Genomic DNA, 24043 nt, shown 5'->3' on the forward strand with positions numbered 1-24043 from the left:
GAGTAGGAGGAGGAGGTGGAGGATGATGAAGAGGCGGTGTAGGATGATGAAGAGGGAGTGGGGAAGGAAGAGGAGGTGGTGGAGGAGGAGGATGATGAAGAGGTGGTGGAGGTGGATGAGATGTAGGATGATGAAGAGGGAGTGGGGAAGGAAGAGGAGGTGGTGGAGGAGGAGGATGATGAAGAGGTGGTGGAGGTGGATGAGATGGAGGATGATGAAGAGGGAGTGGGGAAGGAAGAGGAGGTAGTGGAGGAGGAGGATGATTAGGCAGAAGAAGAGGAGAGGAGAGGAGAGGAAAATAAAGAATGGTATAATTAAGTAATAAGGCCTGAGTTGATGTTGTATATAGCCAATATACCACGGGTAAGGGCTGTTCTTCGGCGCAACGCAGAGCGGAGTGCATGGATACAGCCTTTAGCCGTGGTATATTGGCCATATATCACAAAACACCGAGGTGCCTTATTGCTATTATAAACTGGTTATTAGAGCAGTGAAAATAAATGTTTTGTCATACCCGTGGTATATGGTCTGATATTCCATGGCTGTCAGACAATCAGCATTCAGGGTTCGAACCATTCAGTTTATAATGAGAGTTAGCTGGTGCCTTTCCTCTGTTCACATTTAGAGCTGAAAATGACATGAGTTAATAAAAACAGAAATATCAGTGGAAAGTGGAGGAGGAGCAGAGAGGAGGAGGAGAGAGAGGAGAGAGAGGAGAGAGAGAAGGATAAAGAGGAGGAGAGAGTGGATAGGAGGAGGAGATAGAGGAGGAGAGAGAGGAGGATAGAGAGGAGGATGAAGAGGAGGAGAGAGGGGAGGAGAGAGAGGAGGACAGACAGGAGGAGAGAGAGAGGATAGAGAGGAGAAGACAGAGGAGGAGAGAGTGGAGGACAGAGAGGAGGAGAGAGAGGAGGAGAGAGAGGAGGATAGAGAGGAGGACAGAGAGGAGGATTGAGAGGAGGATAAAGAGGAGGACAGAGAGGAGGAGAGAGAGGAGGACGGAGAGGAGGAGAGAGAGGAGGAGAGAGAGAGGATAGAGAGGAGGAGAGAGAGAGGATAAAGAGGAGTAGACAGAGAGAGGATAGAGAGGAGAGGGAGGAGGAGAGAGAGAAGGATAGAGGAGGAGAAAGAGGAGGAGAGAGAGGAGTATCGAGAGGAGGAGAGAGAGGAGGAGAGAGGAGGATAGAGAGGAGAACAGAGGAGGAGAGAGAGGAGGAGGGAAGGAGAGAGGAGGAGAGAGAGGAGGAGAGAGGAGGATAGAGAGGAGGATAGAGAGGAGGACAGAGAGGAGGATAAAGAGGAGGAGAGAGGAGGGCGGAGAGGAGGATAAAGAGGAGGAGAGAGAGGATAGAGAGGAGGAGAGAGGAGGATAGAGAGGAGGATAGAGAGGAGGACAGAGAGGAGGATAGAGAGGAGGATAAAGAGGAGGAGAGAGAGGAGGACGGAGACGAGGATAGAGAGGAGGAGGACAGAGAGGAGGACAGAAAGGTGGAGAGAGAAGAGGATAGAGAGGAGGATAAAGAGGAGGATAGAGATGAGGATAAAGAGGAGGAGAGAGAGGAGGAGAGAGAGGAGGACGGAGAGGAGGACAGAGAGGAGGAGAGAGAGGATAGAGAGGAGGAGAGAGAGAGGATAGAGGGGAGGAGAGAGAGAGAGGATAGAGAGGAGTAGAGAGAGAGGATAGAGAGGAGAGAGAGGAGGAGAGAGAGAAGGATAGAGGAGGAGAAAGAGGAGGAGAGAGAGGAGGATAGAGAGGAGGAGAGAGAGGAGGAGAGAGGAGGACAGAGAGGAGGATAGAGAGGAGAACAGAGAGGAGGAGAGAGGGAAGGAGAGAGGAGGAGAGAGAGGAGGAGAGAGGTGGATAGAGAGGATGATATAGAGGAGGACAGAGAGGAGGATAAAGAGGAGGAGAGAGGAGGAAGGAGAGGAGGATAGAGAGGAGGATAGAAAGGAGGAGAGAGAGGAGGACAGAGATTAGGATAGAGAGGAGGATAAAGAGGAGGAGAGAGAGGAGGACGGAGAGGAGGATAGAGAGGAGGAGGACAGAGAGGAGGACAGAAAGGAGGAGAGAGAAGAGGATAGAGAGGAGGAGAGAGAGGAGGACAGAGAGGAATAGAAAGAAGAGAATAGAGAGGAGGAGAGAGAGGAGGAGAGAGGACGGAGAGGAGGAGAGAGAGGAGGATAAAGAGGAGGAGAGAGAGGAGAATAAAGAGGAGGATAGAGAGGAGGATAGAGAGGAGGAGAGAGAGGAGGACGGAGAGGAGAACAGAGAGGAGGAGGACAGAGAGGAGGAGAGAGAGGATAGATAGGAGGAGAGAGAGAGGATAGAGAGGAGGAGAGAGAGGGGATAGAGAGGAGTAGAGAGAGAGGATAGAGAGGAGGGAGAAGAGGAGAGAGAGAAGGATAGAGGAGGAGAGAGAGGAGGATAGAGAGGAGGAGAGAGAGGAGCAGAGAGGAGGACAGAGAGGAGGATAGAGAGGAGAACAGAGAGGAGGAGAGAGAGGAGGAGAGAGGGGAGGAGAGAGGGAAGGAGAGAGGAGGAGAGAGGAGGACAGAGAGGAGGATAGAGAGGAGAACAGAGAGGAGGAGAGAGGGAAGGAGAGAGGAGGAGAGAGAGGAGGAGAGAGGAGGAGAGAGAGGATGATATAGAGGAGGACAGAGAGGAGGATAAAGAGGAGAGAGGAGGAAGGAGAGGAGGAAAGAGAGGAGGATAGAAAGGAGGAGAGAGAGGAGGACAGAGATTAGGATAGAGAGGAGGATAAAGAGGAGGAGATAGAGGAGGACGGAGAGGAGGATAGAGAGGAGGAGGACAGAGAGGACAGAAAGGAGGAGAGAGAAGAGGATAGAGAGGAGGAGAGAGAGGAGGACAGAGAGGAGTAGAAAGAAGAGAATAGAGAGGAAGAGAGAGAGGAGGAGAGAGAGGAGGAGAGAGGACGGAGAGGAGGAGAGAGAGGAGGATAAAGAGGAGGAGAGAGAGGAGGATAAAGAGGAGGATAGAGAGGAGGATAGAGAGGAGGAGAGAGAGGAGGACAGAGAGGAGAACAGAGAGGAGGAGAGAGAGGGGATAGAGAGGAGTAGAGAGAGAGGATAGAGAGGAGAGAGAAGAGGAGAGAGAGAAGGATAGAGGAGAGAGAGGAGGATAGAGAGGAGGAGAGAGAGGAGGAGAGAGGAGGACAGAGAGGAGGATAGAGAGGAGAACAGAGAGGAGGAGAGAGAGGAGGAGAGAGGGGAGGAGAGAGGGAAGGAGAGAGGAGGAGAGAGAGGAGGATAGAGAGGAGGATAGAGAGGAGGACAGAGAGGAGGATAAAGAGGAGGAGAGAGGAGGACGGAGAGGAGGATAGAGAGGAGGATAGAAAGGAGGATAGAGGAGGATAGAGAGGAGGATAGAGAGGAGGAGGACAGAGAGGAGGACAAAAAGGAGGAGAGAGAAGAGGATAGAGAGGAGGAGAGAGAGGAGGACAGAGAGGAGGAGAAAGAAGAGGAGAGAGAGGAGGATAAAGAGGAGGAGAGAGGATGGAGAGGAGGATAAATGGGAGGAGAGAGAGGAGGAGAGAGGATGGAGAGGAGGAGAGAGAGGAGGATAAAGAGGAGGAGAGAGGAGGATAGAGGAGGATAGAGAGGGGGATAAAGAGGAGGAGAGAGGACGACAGAGAGGAGAATAAAGAGAAGGACAGAGAGGAGGACAGATAGGAGGAGGACAGAGAGGAGGACCGAGAGGAGCAGAGAGAGGAGGATAAAGAGGAGGAGAGAGTGGAGGAGAGAGAGGAGGATAGAGGAGTAGAGAGAGGAGGAGAGAGAGGAGGATGGGGAATTGGAGAGAGAGAAGGATTAGAGAAGGAGAGAGAGGAGGAGGGAGGAGAGAGAGGAGGATGGGGAGGAGGAGAGAGAGGAGGACAAAGAGGAGGATAAGAGAGGTGGATAGAGAGGAGGAGAGAGAGGAGAATAGAGAGGAGGATAAAGAGGAGGAGAGAGAGGAGGAGAGAGGAGGATAGAGAGGAGGATAAAGAGGAGGAGAGAGAAGAGGATAGAGAGGAGGATAAAGAGGAGGAGAGAGAGGAGGAGAGAGGAGGATTGACAAGAGGAGGATAGAGAGGAGTAGAGAGGAGGATAGACAAGAGGAGGATAGAGAGGAGGATAAAGAGGAGGATAGAGAGGAGGATAATGAGGAGGAGAGAGAGGAGGATAAAGAGGAGGAGAGAGGAGGAAAGAGAGGTGGAGAGAGAGGAGGATCGAGGAGGATAGAGCTGAGGATAAAGAGGAGGAGAGAGGAGGAAAGAGAGGTGGAGAGAGGAGGAGAGAGAGGAGGAGAGATAGGAGGATAAAGAGGAGGAGAGAGAGGAGGATAAAGAGGAGGAGAGAGGAGGAAAGAGAGGTGGAGAGAGGAGGAGAGAGAGGAGGAGAGATAGGAGGATAAAGAGGAGGAGAGAGAGGAGGATAAAGAGGAGGAGAGAGGAGGAAAGAGAGGTGGAGAGAGAGGAGGAGAGAGGAGGAGAGAGGAGGAGAGAGAGGAGGATAAAGAGGAGGATAGAGAGGAGGATAAAGAGGAGGAGAGAGGAGGAAAGAGAGGTGGAGAGAGAGGAGGAGAGAGGAGGAGAGATAGGAGGATAAAGAGGAGGAGAGAGAGGAGGAGAGAGGAGGATAGAGCTGAGGATAAAGAGGAGGAGAGAGGAGGAAAGAGAGGTGGAGAGAGGAGGAGAGAGAGGAGGAGAGAGAGGAGGAGAGATAGGAGGATAAAGAGGAGGAGGAGAGAGGAGGATAGAGCTGAGGATAAAGAGGAGGAGAGAGGAGGAAAGAGAGGTGGAGAGAGGAGGAGAGAGAGGAGGAGAGAGAGGAGGAGAGATAGGAGGATAAAGAGGAGGAGAGAGAGGAGGAGAGAGGAGGATTGACAAGAGGAGGATAGAGAGGAGTAGAGAGGAGGATAGACAAGAGGAGGATAGAGAGGAGGATAGACAAGAATAGAGATACGGACAGCAGATTAACCTTCATCTGTTGAGTTCAAGCACCAGAGTTCGATCAGAACCATTAAATCATTGTATTGGACGCAAAAACGTTTGGCGGAGCAAGATAGAGAGAGACAGTATGAGAGAAAAAGTGTGAAAAGGAATAAGACAGTGGATTGAAAATGTGAGCAGAGTATGATCTGTATTAAAACTGTCCTCCCATTTCCCCTGCAATTGTTAAACATGCAAAAATCTATTAGCTGTATTGTTCATTAGAATAGTGCCTGTCAAACTCAATTCATATCTATAATGCCTCTGCCAATTTCAAACATAATTGTTTGTTTTTGAAAACCTCTCAGCAGTGTGTATAGAAGTTTCATCACATCACAAGTTTAACGCCGACAGTGACTCATTTGATTACTCGCTCACTCTTTCTCTCTCTTTCTGTCACTCTTTCACACGCGCACATATGCACACATGTACACACAATCACACACACAGACACACAGCTATTCACCACCTGTGTGAGTCATGTTAGTGCCCCTTGGCTTTGTGAATGCTAATAATAACTGTCCTTCCTCTTTAGAAAGACGTCTTCCTGAAGAGATCTGTTGTCAACATAACGTTATTGTACATCTCAATGATGTTAGTCCCTGTTGTTGGTCTGATGTCATATGTCCTATTGTGTTTTGTCTGACAGATCCTGCCGGTAATTACAGGCAGAAGTCGGTGGTGAGCGATATCTGTTACCAGACAGAGATCTCCAGCCTCATGGACTTTGGGACTCCAGACTCCTCGCTCGATAAAGGTAAGGTGTTGCCATTGGAAATACAGGGCGTTGCCTTGGTGACGGAAGGAAGTGTGTGCATGGTGATTTGTTCCAGGAGTTGAGACTGAGACAAAGACCTGTCAGCATGTCAGATGGGTGTACACAGACAGGAGCAAAGGCCTGTCTGTCTGTCTGTCTGTCTGTCTGTCTGTCTGTCTGTCTGCCTGCTTGTCTGCCTGCCTGCCTGCCTGCCTGCACACACACAGGGTTAATGATCTGCTTGTCTGCCTGCTTGTCTGCCTGCCTGTCTGTCTGTCTGTCTGCCTGCCTGCCTGCCTGCCTGCCTGCCTGCCTGTCTGCCTGTCTGCCTGCCTGTCTGCCTGTCTGCCTGTCTGCCTGCCTGCCTGCACACACACAGGGTTAATGATCTGCTTGGCATTGTACTGTATACACCCAATTCTGTGCTGGGCTCAGACTCAATGCAGAGAAACATTGATAGCAGAGCTGAATGGGGTGAGAGGGGCAGATGTAACCTCTTTACATTCTATTGTTGTAGCGTCTGAATAGAGAAGAGTACTATTGATGTTCGTCTTTGTTGTATTGTGGTTTTGGCCATTTTATGCTCAAATCACAGTCTTCATTTTGAGGTAAATGGCATCTAATTTTCCCTCTAAAGAACTTTCTGAATAAAGGCTCTCTCTCTTAGTTGTGATCTGGATGATCAGTAATGATACTGAGGAGGATTGTCATAAAGAGTATTGATCACCTGAAGCTTGTTGGTCAATATATAAGTCTTGTGGGCATTTCATTTTCTCCTACTTAATGATACCCATTATTCTTTATCACGCTGCCAGAAAGCCAGAAGAGTGTCCCCCACAATTGTAATTGTAATCATTTCATCGAATACTGCCCCTTCAAGCAGCAGAAGGACATTAAATGAGCCTCATGACACTTCAATCAGCCCTGGACAGAGGTAGTATCTATCTGAGTCACTCCTTCATCTCTCACTCCTTCCCTCCCTTCTTCCCCTCCAAGGGCAATTATTAATATCTTAATGCCTGTCTTTCTCAGCTCTCCATCAACACTCTCATGTGCTTATAATGCAGAGTGACCAATCATCTATCTGGTGCAGCTGGAGGACAGGGGGAGCAGAGAAAGAGAGCGAGGAGGAGAGGGAAAGAAATGGAGGGGGAGAGGAAGGGAGCGAGAATAAGATAGGGAAGAGAAAGAGAGGAAGGGAGCGAGCGAGGAAGCGAGAGAGGGAGGGGGGGTGCAGGAGAGAGAGGGAGTGACCCATCCTCTTCAACATATATATCAACAAATTGGCGAGGCCACTAGAAAAGTCTGCAGCACCCAGCCTCACCCTACTAGAATCTGAAGTCCAATGTCTACTGTTGTTGATGGTGTGGTGCTTCTGTCCCCAACCAAGGAGGGCCTACAGCAGAACCTCGATGTTCTGCACAGATTCTGTCAGACCTGGGCAGAATCTCAGTAAGTCAGAAATAATGGTGTTCCAAAAAAGGTGCAGTTGCCAGGACCACAAATACAAATTCCATCTAGACACCGTTACCCTAGAGCCCACTAAAAACAATACATACCTCGACCTAAACATCAGCGCCACAGGTAACTTCCACAAAGCTATGAACGATCTGAGAGACAAGGCAAGAAGGGCCTTCTACGCTGTCAAAAATAACATAAAATTTGACAGTTATCAGTTATAGAACCCATTGCCCATTGGTTGTGAGGTCTGGGGTCCGCTCACCAACCAAGAATTCACAAAATGAGACAAACACCAAATTGAGACTCTGCATACAGAATTTAGCAAAAATATCCTCCGTGTACAATCGTAAAACACCAAATAATGCATGCAGAGCAGAAATAGGCTTAAACTGGCAAATTACCAAAGTCCAGCTTGTAAATTCTACAACCACCTAAAAGGAAGAGATTCCCAAACCTTCCATAACAGGACAGGCATATTCGTGATACCATTTGAAAGTAAACACTTTGAAGTTTGTGGAAATGTGATTTTTTTTTGTACCATCATCTTTGAAATGCAAGAGAAAGGTCGTAATGAATTATTCTAGCCCAGGCGCAATTTAAACTTTGGCACCTAGATAGCAGCACTGTATGTGCAAAGTTTTAGAGTGATCTAGTGAAGCAGATTGCAATTTCTAACCTCACACTTGTTGTTTATGTTTTGGGGTGGCAGGTAGCCTAGTGGTCAGAGCATTGGACTAGTAACTGATTGCAAGATCAAATCCCCGCCATGACAAGCAAATATTCTGTCGTTCTGCCCCTGAACAAGGCAGTTAATTCACTGTTCCTGGGCTGTTATTGAAAATAAGAATTTGTTCTTAATTAACTGACTTGCCTAGTTAAATAAATGTACATGGATTTTATAATGTCGTATGTTTTTCCTCAAACCCCACTTTTCATCAATTTGTATAGCAGACCCTCATGCCACAATTAATCCAACTATTTTGTGAAGTTAACAAAGCATGAGAAGACCTTGCCTTTGGTTTGTTTCTTTGTCACTTAGGGTTTGCAGGGTGAATATGTGATCTGTCCTACGGTAATTTGGTATAAAGCCAATATGACATTTGCTCAGTACATTGTTTTCACTGAGGAAATGTACTGGTCTGCTGTTAATGATAATGCAGAGGATTTACCCAAGGTTGAGAGATGCATTTCCCACGTTAGGTATTAGGGTCCAATTTGTCTCCACTTTTGTGGATTGTGGTTATCAGTCCTTTGGTTCCAAATATTGGGGAAGATTCCAGAGCTAAGGATGATGTTAAAGAGTTTAAGCCATTTGGAATGTGTGGTCTGTATACAGTGGGACAAAAAAGTATTTAGTCAGCCACCAATTGTGCAAGTTCTCCCACTTAAAAATATGAGAGAGGCCTGTAATCTTCATCATAGGTACACTTCAACTATGACAGACAAAATGAGAAAAAGAAATCCAGAAAATCACATTGTAGGATTTTTTATGAATTTATTTGCAAATTATGGTGGAAAATAAGTATTTGGTCACCTACAAACAAGCAAGATTTCTGGCTCTCACAGACCTGTAACTTCTTCTTTAAGAGGCTCCTCTTGTCCTCCACTCGTTACCTTGCCATTTCTAACCTGTTTGGCGACAAGTTTGAACTTGTTATCGGTATAAAAGACACTCGTCCACAACCTCAAACAGTCACACTCCAAACTCCACTATGGCCAAGACCAAAGAGCTGTCAAAGGACACCAGAAACAAAATTGTAGACCTGCACCAGGCTGGGAAGACTGAATCTGCAATAGGTAAGCAGCTTGGTTTGAAGAAATCAAATGTGGGAGCAATTATTAGAAAATGGAAGACATACAAGACCACTGATAATCTCCCTCGATCTGGGGCTCCACGCAAGATCTCACCCCGTGGGGTCAAAATGATCACAAGAACGGTGAGCAAAAATCCCAGAACCACAAGGGGGGACCTAGTGAATGACCTGCAGAGAGCTGGGACCAAAGTAACAAAGCCTACAATTAGTAACACACTATGCCGCCAGGGACTCAAATCCTGCAGTGCCAGACGTGTCCCCGTGCTTAAGCCAGTACATGTCCAGGCCTGTCTGAAGTTTGCTAGAGAGCATTTGGATGATCCAGAAGAAGATTGGGCGAATGACATATGGTCAGATGAAACCAAAATAGAACTTTTTGGTAAAAACTCAACTCGTCGTGTTTGGAGGACAAAGAATGCTGAGTTGCATCCAAAGAACACCATACCTACTGTGAAGCATGGGGGTGGAAACATCATGCTTTGGGGCTGTTTTTCTGCAAAGGGACCAGGACGACTGATCAGTGTAAAGGAAAGAATGAATGGGGCCATGTATCGTGAGATTTTGAGTGAAAACCTCCTTCCATCAGCAAGGGCATTGAAGATGAAACGTGGCTGGGTCTTTCAGCATGACAATGATCCCAAAAACATCGCCCGGGCAACGAAGGAGTGGCTTCGTAAAAAGCATTTCAAGGTCCTGGAGTGGCCTAGCCAGTCTCCAGATCTCAACCCCATAGAAAATCTTTGGAGGGAGTTGAAAGTCTGTGTTGCCCAGCAACAGCCCCAAAACATCACGGCTCTAGAGGATATCTGCATGGAGGAATGGGCCAAAATACCAGCAACAGTGTGTGAAAAGCTTGTGAAGACTTACATAAAACGTTTGACCTCTGTCATTGCCAACAAAGGGTATATAACAAAGTATTGAGAAACTTTTGTTATTGACCAAATACTTATTTTCCACCATCATTTGCAAATAAATGTATTAAAAGTCCTACAATGTTATTTTCTGGATTTCTCATTTTGTCTGTCATAGTTGAAGTGTATCTATGATAAAAATTACAGGCCTCTCTCACCTTTTCAAGTGGGAGAACTTGCACAACTGGTGGCTGACTAAATACTTTTTTGCCTCACTGTATGTCTATGTCCTGGGATTCTTTTGTTTTGTTTCTTACAACCTCATGCTAATCACATTAGCCTAAGTTAGCTAAACCGTCCCACAGACAGGACACCGATCCTGAAGAAGTTTAAAGGAAAGCTTTGACTATGTACAGATTCAGTGAGCATAGCCTTGCTATTGAGAAAGGTCGCTGTAGGTGAAGAGAAGACAGGCTATGTGCACACTGCCCACAAAATGTGGAAACTGAGCTGCACTTCCTAACCTCTTGCCAAATGTATGACCATATTAGAGACATCTATTTCGCTCAGATTACACAGACCAACAAAGAATTTGAAAACAATTCCAATTTTGATCAACTCCCATATCTATTGGGTGAAATACCACAGTGTGCCTTCACAGCAGCAAGATTTGTGACCTGTTGCCACAAGAAAAGGACAACCAGTGAAGAACAAACACCAATGCAAATCAAATCAAAGTGACTATGCATAGGTAACAAACAAACAGTGAGTAACAGCAGTGTACAGGGGGGTAGAAATTGCTGACTTCAGCAGTCTAATGGCTTGGGGGTAGCTGTTGAGGAGCCTTTTGGTCTGAGACTTGGCGCTCCGGTACCGCTTGCTGTGCGGTAGAAGAGAAAACAGTCTACAACTTGGGTGCCTGGAGTGTCTGACACCGCCTATTACAGTACAGTTGAAGTCAGAAATGTACATACACTTATGTTGGAGTCATTAAAACTCGTTTTTCAACAACTCCACAAATTTCTTGTTAACAAACTATAGTGCTGGCAAGTCGGTTAGGACATCTACTTTTTCCAGCAATTGTTTACAGACAGATTATTTAACTTATAGTTCACTGTATCACAGATCCAGTGGGTCAGAAGTTTACATACACCAAATTGACTGTGCCTTTATACAACTTGGAAAATTCCAGAAAATTATTTCATGGCTTTAGAAGCTTCTGATAGGCTAATTGACATAATTTGAGTCAATTGGAGGTGTACCTGTAGATGTATTTCAAGGCCTACCTTCAAACTCAGTGCCTCTTTGCTTGACATCATAGGAAAATCAAAAGAAATCAGACCTCAGAAAAAAAAATTGTAGACCTCCACAAGTCTGGTTCATCCTTGGGAGCAATTTCCAAATGCCTGAAGGTACCACGTTCATCTGTACAAACAATAGTTTGCAAGTATAAACACCATGGGACCACGCAGGCATCATACCGCTCAGGAAGGAGAGGCGTTCTGTCTCCTAGAGATGACGAACTTCGGTGCGAAAATTGCAAATCAATCCAAGAACAACAGCAAAGGACCTGTGAAGATGCTTGAGGAAACGTTTACAAAAGTATCTATATCCACAGTACAACGAGTCCTATATCGACATAACCTGAAAGGCCGCTCAGCAAGGAAGAAGCCACCGGTCCAAAACCACCATTAAAAAGCCAGACTACGGTTTGCAACTGCACATGGGGACAAAGATCATACTTTTTTGGAAGAAATGTCCTCTGGTCTGATGAATGACCATCGTTATGTCTCAATCTTGTAGAGAATTTGTTGGCAGAACTGAAAAAGCATATGCGAGCAAGGAAGCTTGCAAACCTGGCTGTTACACCAGCTCTGTCAAGAGGAATTGGCCAAAATTCACCCAACTTATTGTGGGAAGCTTGTGGAAGGCTACCCGAAACATTTGACCCAAGTTAAACAATTGAAAGGCAATGCTATCAAATACTAATTGAGTGTATGTAAACTTCTGACCCACTGGGAATGTGATGAAAGAAATAAAAGCTGACCTAAAACAGGGACTTTTTACTCGGATTAAATGTCAGGAATTGTGAAAAACTGAGTTTAAATATATTTGGCTAAGTTGTATGTAAATCTCCGACTTCAACTGTTTGTAGGTCCTGGATGGCAGGAAGCTTTGCCCCAGTGATGTACTGGGTCATTCGCACTACCCTCTGTATAGCTTCTTGCGGTCAGATGTCGAGCAGTTGCCATACAAAGCGGTGATGCATCCAGTCAAGACGCTCTCTGTGGTGCAGCTGTAAAACCTTTTGAGAATCTGGGGGCCCATGCCAAATCTTTTATTTTTTTTGTCTCCTGAGGGGGGAAAGGTTTTGTTGTGCCCTATTCACGACTGTCTTGGTATGTTTGGACCATGATAGTTTGTTGGTGATGTGGACACCAAGGAACTTGAAGCTCTCGACCTGCTCCACCACAGCCCAGTTGATGTTAACGGGGGCCTGTTCGGCCCACCTTTACTGTAGTCCACGTTCAATGTGTTTAGTTATGACATCAAGGATAGCTGTATGAGGGGTGAAAAGACAGGATAGAGGACTGAGAGTATGAAGACAAAAGAGCAGTATCATGAGAAGGGTAACCGTAAGTAAAAAATATCAGTCAATTGATTCCAGCTACACTGAAACCAAGGCTGAAACAAGTAAACTCTTGTCACACTCACAACCCTGAATGGGCGTTAGATGAATGAGAATGAGAATGACACATGACTGTGATTCTTGAGCAGTCAGTGAATCAGTCTTTCAGTCAGCCAGTCAGTCAGTCAGTCAGTCAGTCAGTCAGTCAGTCAGTCAGTCAGTCAGTCAGTCAGTCAGTCAGTCAGTCAGTCAGTCAGTGAGTGAGTGAGTGAGTGAGTGAGTGAGTGAGTGAGTGAGTGAGTGAGTGAGTGAGTGAGTGAGTGAGTGAGTGAGTGAGTGAGTGAGTGAGTGAGTGAGTGACAGATCCATTGCATCAGTTGACAAGCATCTGGCTAAAATGTATGTGATGTTTGGGCCATGTTGAAAGATGAAACACACACATTGGAGCATCATCCACTGACAAGCAGGATAAATGGCTTACTTGTGCTCATTACTTCAATAGCAATAGGTGACACACTCTCTCCCACACATAAGTCTAAATATGCACATATGTATTCTATATTTGAGACATAATTATTCTGTACAGGCTTAGTACTAGAAAATAGCACTATATTAGGTTTGTGGTAGCCAAGTAATGAAATTCTGTGACAGAATAATAAGAAATATCTAAATCCATTTGCGGATGGAAAAAATATGCATGTTACATTTTTAGTTGCAAGTTTATGTATTACTAATACAGTAAACATAATACTACAACACTTTCAGTTTATACAAACTGTACACGTTAGTACTAAGCTACAATGTTTCAGGAGTAAAAATAGCCAGCAGGAAGTCAGATTTAACTCTGAAATGAATCCCCCCCAGTGTCTTGTTTACACTTCCTTTAACCAATGCTGGCTATATCTCTGTTCCTCTACCTGACTGCACCTGCTGTCCCTTTCTTGGGCCCTGGGACTGGGAGAAAACACCAGCACTTCCTGGGTTGCTTTCTCACACTAACAGCCCCAGTGATGTGTGTGGAATTGTTTTGATGTACTTTCATTTGTGACCAGGAAGTACTGTATGTCTCAAGTTTCAAGTTTTATTTTCACATGCAAGTACAGTCCTTACAGGTGTATTGTTCTCTGTACAGTAAGTGAGATGTTCAGTAGAGTATATAGTAAGTATATAGTATATATAGTATATAGTTGGTATATAGTAAGTCCTGTACTGTACGGACAGTGTGGCATTCAACTCCCTGCCATCAGGTGGAGTAGGAGTGCTATAACAGTGACTCACCTGTCCTACCACCTACAGGTATGCCCTCCCTCCTACTCCTCCTCTAGAGAGAAAGAGAGAGGGGGATGGAGGGAGGGAGGGAGGGAGGGAGAGAGAGAGAGAGAGAGAGAGAGAGAGAGAGAGAGAGAGATTGATTGATTGATTGATTCCAGGGAGAGCTAGATAGATTCCAGAGAGAGCTAGATAGATTCCAGAGAGAGAGCTGGGAAGGGTTAAAAAGAGGAGGGGTGAGAGCAGTTTGGAATGGAAACTGCCTCTGGGTGTGTACCAGAACAGGTAGAGAAAAGGGCGGGGGAGAGAGAGAGGGGTTGAGAGATAGAACGTGCAAATGACAGAGAGGGAGATAGCTAGAGAGAACAGAGGAAACAGGCTCACTCACGCACTCAGGGGAACTCTTCCTAGTCACCTGGCTGGGTGGACCTAATGACCAGAGCTGAGAGAGGCTGCTCTGCTACGGTGTATTTCTGAATGGTGTCTGTCTGTGTTGGGTTCCTCTGCTATGAGAACGCACACCAGCACTGACGGTGGAGCCCAGCGTAGCCTGTACTGTGGAGGAGGAGGAGGACATGAGGTCCGACAGGGAGGAGGGGACACCCGGTGAGTGAGAGAAAGAAAGAGGAATGTGTTTAGAGGATCACTCACTGTTGTGACGGTTGGTTGAAGCCAGAGTTCTGTTTCTAAGGTAGAAGAGTGTGTTTAGAGGATCACTCGCTGTTGTGACGGTTGGTTTAAGCCAGAGTTCTGTTTCTAAGGTAGAAGAGTGTGTTTAGAGGATCACTCACTGTTGTGACAGTTGATTTAAGCCAGAGTTCTGTTTCTACTGTAGAGGCGTGTGTGAGTTCATGAGTTCGTTTTTAACATGTATACCCATTCGTTTTAATATTCACACTGAATTTATAAACATATTTGATGGTAGTAGGCTCCTAACCTCCTTTGTTTATTTGCTTTACATAAGCATGTTGACCTGGATCTGATATGTACGTTGATTAATATGCATGTTAATCTGTTAATCTACCATGAGTGAGTCTGGTATTTAGGCAGATATTTGGTGATGATCAGCTCAGACAACATAGCACACATAGACTACATCTCAGAGAGATGATGAGTCAGTCTCTCACATGCCAGTACTCTGGAAGCTGTGTCCTGTTCTGTCTGGATTCCTGTCTAGTCCTAGAACTACTATCCAATCAGCATATTGCCCCAGTGTTCACCCTACAATTCCTCCTCCCATGTCTTGCCTTTAATGTGTTGAAATGCATTTGATAGAAAATGGCAGCCACCAGATACAGCCATTCATTCAGGTGTTATCTGAGAGAGCCTCCAACACGTCCGACTGGAACCCTGGTAGACACTGTCTCTGTGACAGGATCTATACTGTGTGTTTTACCTGTACACCCCCTGACAAGTTACATAAGACTGTGTGGGGGGGGGGGCGTGCGTGCGAGCGTGCGTGCGTGCGCATCTCCATGCACGCCTGTGTGTGTGTGCCTCCATGCACGCCTGTGTGTGTGTGCCTCCATGCACTCCTGTGTGTGTGTGCCTCCATGGACGCCTGTGTGCGTGCTCTGCTCATGCATGCATATTATGTGTGTGTGTGTGCATGCACATATGTGTGTGTACTTAATACTCACTCTTGTGTGTGTTTGCGTGCTGGTGGTGGTATTTGAGTGGATGAGTCCGAGTCTTATCCCGCTGGTTGTGTTGCATGACTCCTGCTGTTGATTTACTCCATACCCAGAGGTTTGAGGATAGATAATGAGTTTGACAGAGTGAGACGCTGCTGCCAGATGGCACTATCAGAGATGGTCTCACTATCAGAAATGGTCTCACACTCTGCACCAACAACAGCTCACAGCAGGCCCATGATGACATGATCTGCAGGCCTAGTCCTTGACCAGTGATCAGTCCACATGGCTGGACCAGTCTAATGTGTTACAGCTCCATAGCGAGTGGAGGTCAGTGTACAAGAAGGATGCTCCACCATTAGTTTGACTGTGGTTTTCCCGGAGATGTTCATGAATTGGGCACTGCTTTCATCTCCATCCTGGTTTGAGTGAAAAGAGCTACAATATGTTTAGATAGATTAGAGATTTTGGTCTTGTTGGTCTTGTTGGTCTTGTTGGCCTTGTTGGCCTTATTGTTCTTGTTGGTATTGTTAGTCTTGTTAGTCTTGTTGGTCTTATTGTTCTTGTTGGCCTTGTTGGTTTTGTTGGTCTTGTTGGTCTTGTTGGTATTGTTGGCCTTGTTTGCCTTGTTGGTCTTGTTGGTCGTGTTGGCCTTGTTGGCCTTGTTAGTCTTGTTGGTCTTCTTGGTCTTCTTCGTCTTGTTGACCTTGTTAGTCTTGTTGGTCTTGTTGGCCTCGTTGGCATCGTTGGTCCCGTTGGTCTCGTTGGCCTCGTTGGTCTTGTTGGTCCTGTTGGCCTTGTTGGCTTTGTTAGTCTTGTTGGCCTTTTTGGTCTTGTGTGTCTTGTTGGTCTCGTTATCCTTGTTGGACTTGTTAGTCTTGTTAGTCTTGTTGGCCTTGTTGGCCTTGTTGGTCTTGTTGGCCTTGTTGATCTTGTTGGCCTCGTTGGGCTTGTTGGCCTCGTTGGTCTTGTTGGCCTTGTTGGCCTCGTTGGACTTGTTGGTCTTGTTGGCCTCATTGACCTCGTTGGTCTTGCTGGCTTTGTTGGTCCTGTTGGCCTCGTTGGCCTCGTTGGCCTCGTTGGCCTTGTTGGCCTCGTTGTTCTTGTTGGCCTCGTTGGCCTCGTTGGCCTCGTTGGCCTCGTTGGCCTCGTTGGACTCGTTGGCCTCGTTGGCCTCGTTGGTCTCGTTGGTCTTGTTGGCCTCGTTGGTCTTGTTTTTTCTTGTTGGCCTCGTTGGCCTCGTTGGTCTTGTTGGCCTCGTTGGCCTCGTTGGTCTTGTTGGCCTTGTTGGCCTTGTTGTTCTTGTTGGTCTCGTTGGTCTTGTTGGTCTTGTTGGTCTCGTTGGCCTCTTTGGTCTCGTTGGTCTTGTTAGTCTTGTTAGTCTTGTTGGCCTTGTTGGCCTTGTTGGCCTTGTTGGTCTTGTTGGTCTTGTTGGTCTTGTTAGTCTTGTTGGCCTCGTTGGTCTTGTTGGCCTCGTTGGCCTCTTTGGTCTTGTTGGCCTCGTTGGTCTTGTTGGTCTTGTTGGCCTCGTTGGTCTCAATGGCTTTGTTGGTCTTGTTGGTCTTGTTGGCCTCGTTGGTCTAGTTGGCCTTGTTGGCCTCGTTGGTCTTGTTGGCCTCGTTGGCCTCGTTGGTCTTGTTGGTCTTGTTAGTCTTGTTGGCCTCGTTGGTCTTGTTGGCCTCGTTGGTCTTGTTGGCGTCGTTGGCCTCGTTGGTCTTGTTGGTCTTGTTGGCCTCGTTGGCGTCATTGGTCTTGTTGGCCTCGTTGGTCTTGTGTGTCTTGTTGGTCTCGTTATCCTTGTTGGACTTGTTAGTCTTGTTAGTCTTGTTGGCCTTGTTGGCCTTGTTGGTCTTGTTTGCCTTGTTGATCTTGTTGGTCTTGTTACTCTTGTTGGCCTCGTTGGTCTTGTTGGTCTTGTTAGTCTTATTGGCCTCGTTGGTCTTGTTGGCCTCGTTGGTCTTGTTGGCCTTGTTGGCCTCGTTGGTCTTGTTGGCCTCGTTGGCCTCGTTGGTCATGTTGGCCTCGTTGGCCTCGTTGGTCATGTTGGCCTCGTTGGCCTCGTTGGTCTTGTTGGCCTTGTTGGCCTTGTTGTTCTTGTTGGTCTCGTTGGCCTCTTTGGTCTTGTTAGTCTTGTTGGTCTTGTTGGTCTTTTTAGTCTTGTTGGCCTCTTGGTCTTGTTGTCCTCGTTGGCCTCTTTGGACTTGTTGGCCTCGTTGGCCTTGTTGGTCTTGTTGGTCTTGTTGGCCTCGTTGGTCTCGTTGGCTTTGTTGGTCTTGTTGGCCTCGTTGGCCTCGTTGGTCTCGTTGGCCTTGTTGGCCTCTTTGGTCTTGTTGGTCTTGTTAGTCTTGTTGGCCTCGTTGGTCTTGTTGGCCTCGTTGGCCTCGTTGGTGTTGTTGGTCTTGTTGGCCTCGTTGGCGTCGTTGTTCTTGTTGGCCTCGTTGGTCTTGTAGGTCTTGTTGGTCTTGCTGGTCTTGTTGGTCTTGTTGGTCTTGTTGGTCTTGTTGGCCTCGTTGGCCTCGTTGGTCTTGTTGGTCTTGTTGGCCTCGTTGGCCTCGTTGGTCTTGTTGGTCATTTTGGCCTCGTTGGTCTTGTTGGTCTTGTTGGTCTTGTTGGCCCCGTTGGTCTCGTTGGTCTTGTTGGTCTTGTTGGCCTCGTTGGCCTCGTTGGTTTTGTCGGTCTTGTTGGTCTCGTTATCCTTGTTGGACTTGTTAGACTTGTTAGTCTTGTTGGCCTTGTTGGCCTTGTTGGCCTTGTTGGCCTTGTTGGCCTTGTTGGTCTTGTTTGCCTTGTTGATCTTGTTGGTCTTGTTACTCTTGTTGGCCTCGTTGGTCTTGTTGGTCTTGTTAGTCTTATTGGCCTCGTTGGTCTTGTTGGCCTCATTGGTCTTGTTGGCCTTGTTGGCCTTGTTGGTCTTGTTGGTCTTGTTGGCCTCGTTGGCCTCGTTGGTCTCGTTGGTCTCGTTGGTCTTGTTGGTCTTGTTGGCCTCGTTGGTCTCGTTGGTTTTGTCGGTCTTGTTGGTCTCGTTATCCTTGTTGGACTTGTTAGACTTGTTAGTCTTGTTGGCCTTGTTGGCCTTGTTGGCCTTGTTGGCCTTGTTGGTCTTGTTTGCCTTGTTGATCTTGTTGGTCTTGTTACTCTTGTTGGCCTCGTTGGTCTTGTTGGTTTTGTTAGTCTTATTGGCCTCGTTGGTCTTGTTGGCCTCATTGGTCTTGTTGGCCTTGTTGGCCTTGTTGGTCTTGTTGGTCTTGTTGGCCTCGTTGGCCTCGTGGGTCTCGTTGGCCTCGTTGGTCTTGTTGGCCTTTTTGGCCTCGTTGGTCTTGTTGGCCTCGTTGGCCTCTTTGGTCTTGTTGGCCTTGTTAGTCTTGTTGGCCTCGTTGGTCTTGTTGGCCTCGTTTGTCTTGTTGTCCTCGTTGGTCTTGTTGGTCTTGTTGGCCTCGTTGGCGTCGTTGGTCTTGTTGGCCTCGTTGGTCTTGTTGGCCTCGTTGGTCTTGCTGGTCTTGTTGGTCTTGTTGGCCTCGTTGGCCTCGTTGGCCTCGTTGGTCTTGTTGGTCTTGTTGGCCTCGTTGGTCTTGTTGGCCTTTTTGGCCTCGTTGGTCTTGTTGGTCTTGTTTGCCTCGTTGGTCTTGTTGGTCTTGTTAGTCTCATTGGCCTCGTTGGTCTCGTTGGTCTTGTTGGCCTCGTTGGTTTTGTCGGTCTTGTTGGCCTCGTTGGTCTTGTTGGCCTTGTTGGCCTCGTTGACCTCGTTGGTCTTGTTGCTCTTGTTGGTCTCGTTGGTCTTGTTGGCCACGTTGGTCTTGTTGGACTTGTTGGCCTCGTTGGCCTCTTTGGTCTCGTTGGTCTTGTTGGTCTTGTTAGTCTTGTTGGCCTCGTTGGTCTTGTTGGTCTTGTTGGTCTCGTTGGTCTCGTTGGTCTTGTTAGTCTTGTTGGCCTCGTTGGTCTTGTTGGCCTCGTTGGTCTTGTTGGTCTTGTTGGCCTTGTTGGCTTTGTTAGTCTTGTTGGCCTTTTTGGTCTTGTGTGTCTAGTTGGTCTCGTTATGTAAACTCACTGCAATTAATTAATGGCTGCTGTTCCCTATAGGTATACACACAGACATGGACGAGCCAGCTTACACAATCATACACACAAACACACAATCTTTTTGTGGTTTCATGCATGCAGAATTTCACATGCAGACACTAGTCAGGCATAAACTGTAACATATACTGTATAGAGGGAAACCTACGGTCTGCTCTCTCTAACATCTTGTTTGTGTTGTGCTTTGGATGTTGAAGTTAAGTAAGGTTGAGAGCCAATGCCAATGCATTCTTGATGCTCACATATATTATAGAACAGTCCTGTAATAACCTGAGTGAGAAGAGGACTTGCTGGTCCTCACGTGCTGCCAGATGCTGTTCAGGGATCAACCAGGGAGGGTTTGTGTTGTGTTGTATTCACTCACCCACCCACACTCATCCCGGCACTATCAACGGCTGAGAGACTGACAGCCTACAGGAAGGAAGTCAGAGACCTGGCAGAGTGGTGCCAGGACAACAACCTCCCCCTCAATGTCAGCAAGACAAAGGAGCGTGGTCTACAGGAAACGGAAGGGCTGAGCACGCCCCCATTCACATAGAGGGGGCCATAGTGGAGACGGTCGAGAGCTTCAAGTTCCTGTCCACATCATCAAGGACCTACCATGGTCCACACACACCAACACAGTCCTGAAGAGGGCACGGCAACTTCTCTTCGCCCTTAGGAGGCTGAAAAGATTTGACTTGAGCCCTGAGATCCTCAAAAGGTTTTACAGCTACACCATTGAGAGCATCTTGACTGACTGCATCACCGCTTGGTATGGTAACTGTTTGGTATTCGGCCACAAGGCCTTATAGAGGGTAATGCGTAGAGCCCAGTACTTCACTGTGGCCGAGCTCCCTGTCAACCAGGACATCTATACCAGACATGTCAGAGGATGGCCCTAGAAATTGTCAAAGACTCCAGTAACCCAAGTCACAGTCTGTTCTCTCTGCTAACACACTGCAAGCAGTACCGGAGCGCCAAGTCTGGGACCAAAATGCTCCTGAACCGCTTCTACCCCAAAGCCATAAGACTGCTGAACCATTAATTAAACAGCTACCTGGACGTCATACTTTTCACCCCCTATCTACATGTACATTGTACTTCAATCAATCACCTAACCAAACCTACATGTATATATTACCTCAATCAATCACCCCAACTAACTCGTACCCCAGTACACTGACTCGGTACCGGTACTGCTTGTATATAGCCTGTACATAGCCTCGTTATAGTTTTTATTGTGGTATTTTATTGTTACTATTTTCTTTTTATCTATTTGGAAATGTTCTTACTTTTTAACTGCATTGTTGGGAAAGGGCTCGTAAGTAAGCATTTCACAGTAAAGTCTACACTTGTTGTATTCGGCACATGTGACAAAGTATTATTTGATTTGACTACTGTAGAGAATGTCAACATAGTGTTGTGCAGCAGGTTTAGAACATAAAATAATCTCCATGCAGCCTCCCAACCACCAAACTCCCCCTCGGATCCAAAACCGGTCATTGACTGAATGAATACGGTTGCTATTTTTGGATGCAACCCTTTCCATCGGTCTTCCTGCATCATTTCATGTTGATTTGATGTTATCCTCTTATATAAGGCTTATATATGGGTCATCCTCTTGTCTTGAGATGTAAACTAAATTGGCTCTTTAGTGACTGGTCTTATCAGGCCGTTGTTAACAGCCATTTCGTGATACCTTCCACGGTCTTAGAATAGACCTAAAGTAGATCTCACTGCTTCATGCAAAATAAAATGTGCCTGTTGCCTGTGAGATGTCGTAATAATGTGAAAATATGGTTTAAATAGCCACTTAAAGTTTGTAATTTCCATTTTGAAATTTCAGACTTGAGTTTCCCTTATGAAAAATGTATCAACCGCTACAAAAATGACCAAAAATGACCATGGCCATTTCCTGTTGCTGCAGGACTATTTTCCTACTGTTTCCTGCTTAATTGTATCAAATTAAGATCCCACATCTGTATGAGAGATCCCTGGGTTCATTCGGCAGGCTGCATTTCCCTGACAATAAGGGCTATTATCTGCATGAGTTTGATGAAGAGAAGCAGCCGACCCCTGTCATCCCCTACGGCGATCACAACACAGCCCTCCTTTCGTGGGAATCATCTTCACCACACAGTAATAATCAGAGAGGCAAAGCACACCAGGCATCCATGCACACACACAAGCACACACACACACACACACTTGCATGCGCACACACAAACACACCGATACAGCCATCCACGCATCATGTGACTTCTCCGTCACAGACATACAGAGCAGAGGAACATTGTGGATGGAGCAGAGACATGGAAGCACAGATGCTCTGTGGCCAAGAGCAGACAATAAGAGACAATGTATTTACAGTGGTGTAAAGTACTTAAGTAAAAATACTTAAAAGTACTACTTAAGTAGTTTTTTTTGTATCTGCATTTGCCTTTACATACACTTGTGTTGGAGTCATTAAAACTTGTTTTTCAACCACTCCACAAAGTACTTGTTAACAAACTATAGTTTTGGCAAGTCGGATAGGACATCTACTTTGTGCATGACACAAGTCATTTTTCCAACTATTGATTACAGACAGATTATTCCACTTATAATTCACTGTATCACAATTCCACTGGGTCAGAAGTTTAAACACACTAAGTTGACTGTGCCTCTAAACAGCTTGGAATATTCCAGAAAATGATGTCATATGGCTTTAGAAGCTTCTGATAGGCTAATAGAACATCATTTGAGTCAATTGGAGGTGTACCTGTGGATGTATTTCAAGGCCTACCTTCAAACTCAGTGCCTCTTTGCTTGACATCATGGGAACATCAAAAGAAATCAGCCAAGACATCAGAAAAAAATGGTAGACTTCCACAAGTCTGGTTCATGTTTGGGAGCAATTTCCAAATGCCTGAAGGTACCACGTTCATCTGTACAAACAATAGTACGCAAGTATAAAAACCATGGGACCATGCAGCCATCATACCGCTCAGGAAGGAGACGCGTTCTGTCTCCTAGAGATGAATGTACTTTGGGTGCGAAAATTGCAAATCAATCCAAGAACAACGGAAAAGGACCTTGTGAAGATGTTGGAGGAAACAGGCACAAAAGTATCTATATCCAAACTTAAAAGAGTCCTATATCGACATAACCTGAAAGGCCGCTCAGCAAGGAAGAAGCCACTGCTCCAAAACCGCCATAAAAAAGCCAGACGACGGTTTGCAACTGCACATGGAGATAAAGATCGTACTTTTTTGGAGAAATGTCCTCCTGTCTGATGAAACATAAATAGAACTGTTTGGCCTTAATGTCCATTGTTATGTTTGGAGGAAAAAGGGGGAGTCTTGCAAGCCGAAGAACACCATCCCAACTATGAAGCATGGGGGTAGCAGTATCATGTTGTGGGGGTGCTTTGCTGCAGGAGAGACTGGTGCACGTCAAAAAATAGATGGCATCATGAGGAAGGACAATATGTGGATATATTGAAGCATCATCTCAAGACATCAGTCAGGAAGTTAAAGCTTGGTTGCAAATGGGTCTTCCAAATGGACAATGACCCCAAGCATACTTCCAAAGTTGTTAGAAAATGGCTTAAGGACAACAACGGCGAGGTACTGGAGTGGCCATGAAAAAGTCCTGACATCAACCTATAGAAAATGTGTGGGCAGAACTGAAAAGCGTGTGCGAGCAAGGAGGCCTGCAAACCTGACTCAGTTACACCAGCTCTGTCAAGAGGAATGGGCCAAAATTCACCTAACTTATTGTGGGAAGCTTGTGGAAGGCTACCCAAAACATTTGACCCAGGTTAACAATTGAAAGGCAATGCTACCAAATACTAATTGAGTGTATTTTAACTTCTGACCCACTGGGAATGTGATGAAAGAAATAAAAACTGAAATAAATAATTCTCTCCACTATTATTCTGACATTTCACATTCTTAAAAGTAAAGTGGTGATCATAACTGACCTAAGACAGGGAAGTTTTACTAGGCTAAATGTCAGGAATTGTGAAAAACTGAGTTTAAATGTATTTGGCTAAGGTGTATGTAAACTTCCCACTTCAACTGTATATTTTTGCCAATTTTTACTTTTACTTCACTACATTCCTAAAGAAAAGTATGTACCTTTCACTCCATATATTTTCCCTGACACCCAAAAGCAAATTTTCTCGTTGAAAAATAAATGATAGTCCCACTAAGCGCAAACCAGATGGGATGGCGTATCACTGCAGAATGCTGTGGTAGCCATGCTGGTTAAGTGTGCCTTGAATTCTAAATTAATCAATGACAGTGTCACCAATAAAGCACAACCACACCATCACACATCCTCCTCCATGCTTTACGGTGGGAACCACACATGCGGAGGTAATCCGTTCACCTACTCTGAGTCTCACAAAAACACAGCGGTTGGAACCAAAAATCTCAAATTTGGACTCATCAGACCAAAGGACAGATTTTCACCTGTCTAATGTCCATTGCTTGTGTTTCTTGGCCCAAGCAAGTCTCTTCTTATTATTGGTGTCCTTTAGTAGTGGTTTCTATGCAGCAATTTGACCATGAAGGCTTGATTCATGCAGTCTCCTCT

The 24043-nt window shown here is 46.1% G+C and overlaps 1 protein-coding gene across 4 annotated transcripts in view; it reads left to right on the forward strand.

Annotated features, from left to right (window-relative positions):
• LOC135540259 (kazrin-like) overlaps nt 1-24043 on the forward strand; it is a 157990-nt gene that overhangs the window by 95979 nt on the left and 37968 nt on the right. For 3 of the 4 annotated variants that reach the window (XM_064966802.1, XM_064966805.1, XM_064966803.1), the window contains exon 2: nt 5641-5748. In XM_064966802.1, the coding sequence (XP_064822874.1) occupies nt 5641-5748 (108 nt within the window). Of the gene's footprint in view, nt 1-5640; nt 5749-14090; nt 14379-24043 lie in introns of those variants that run through there. The other variant, XM_064966806.1, reaches the window with a different exon arrangement.

Source organism: Oncorhynchus masou, chromosome 5 (assembly GCF_036934945.1).
Source record: "Oncorhynchus masou masou isolate Uvic2021 chromosome 5, UVic_Omas_1.1, whole genome shotgun sequence".
In the NCBI taxonomy this organism is placed as follows: domain Eukaryota; kingdom Metazoa; phylum Chordata; class Actinopteri; order Salmoniformes; family Salmonidae; genus Oncorhynchus; species Oncorhynchus masou.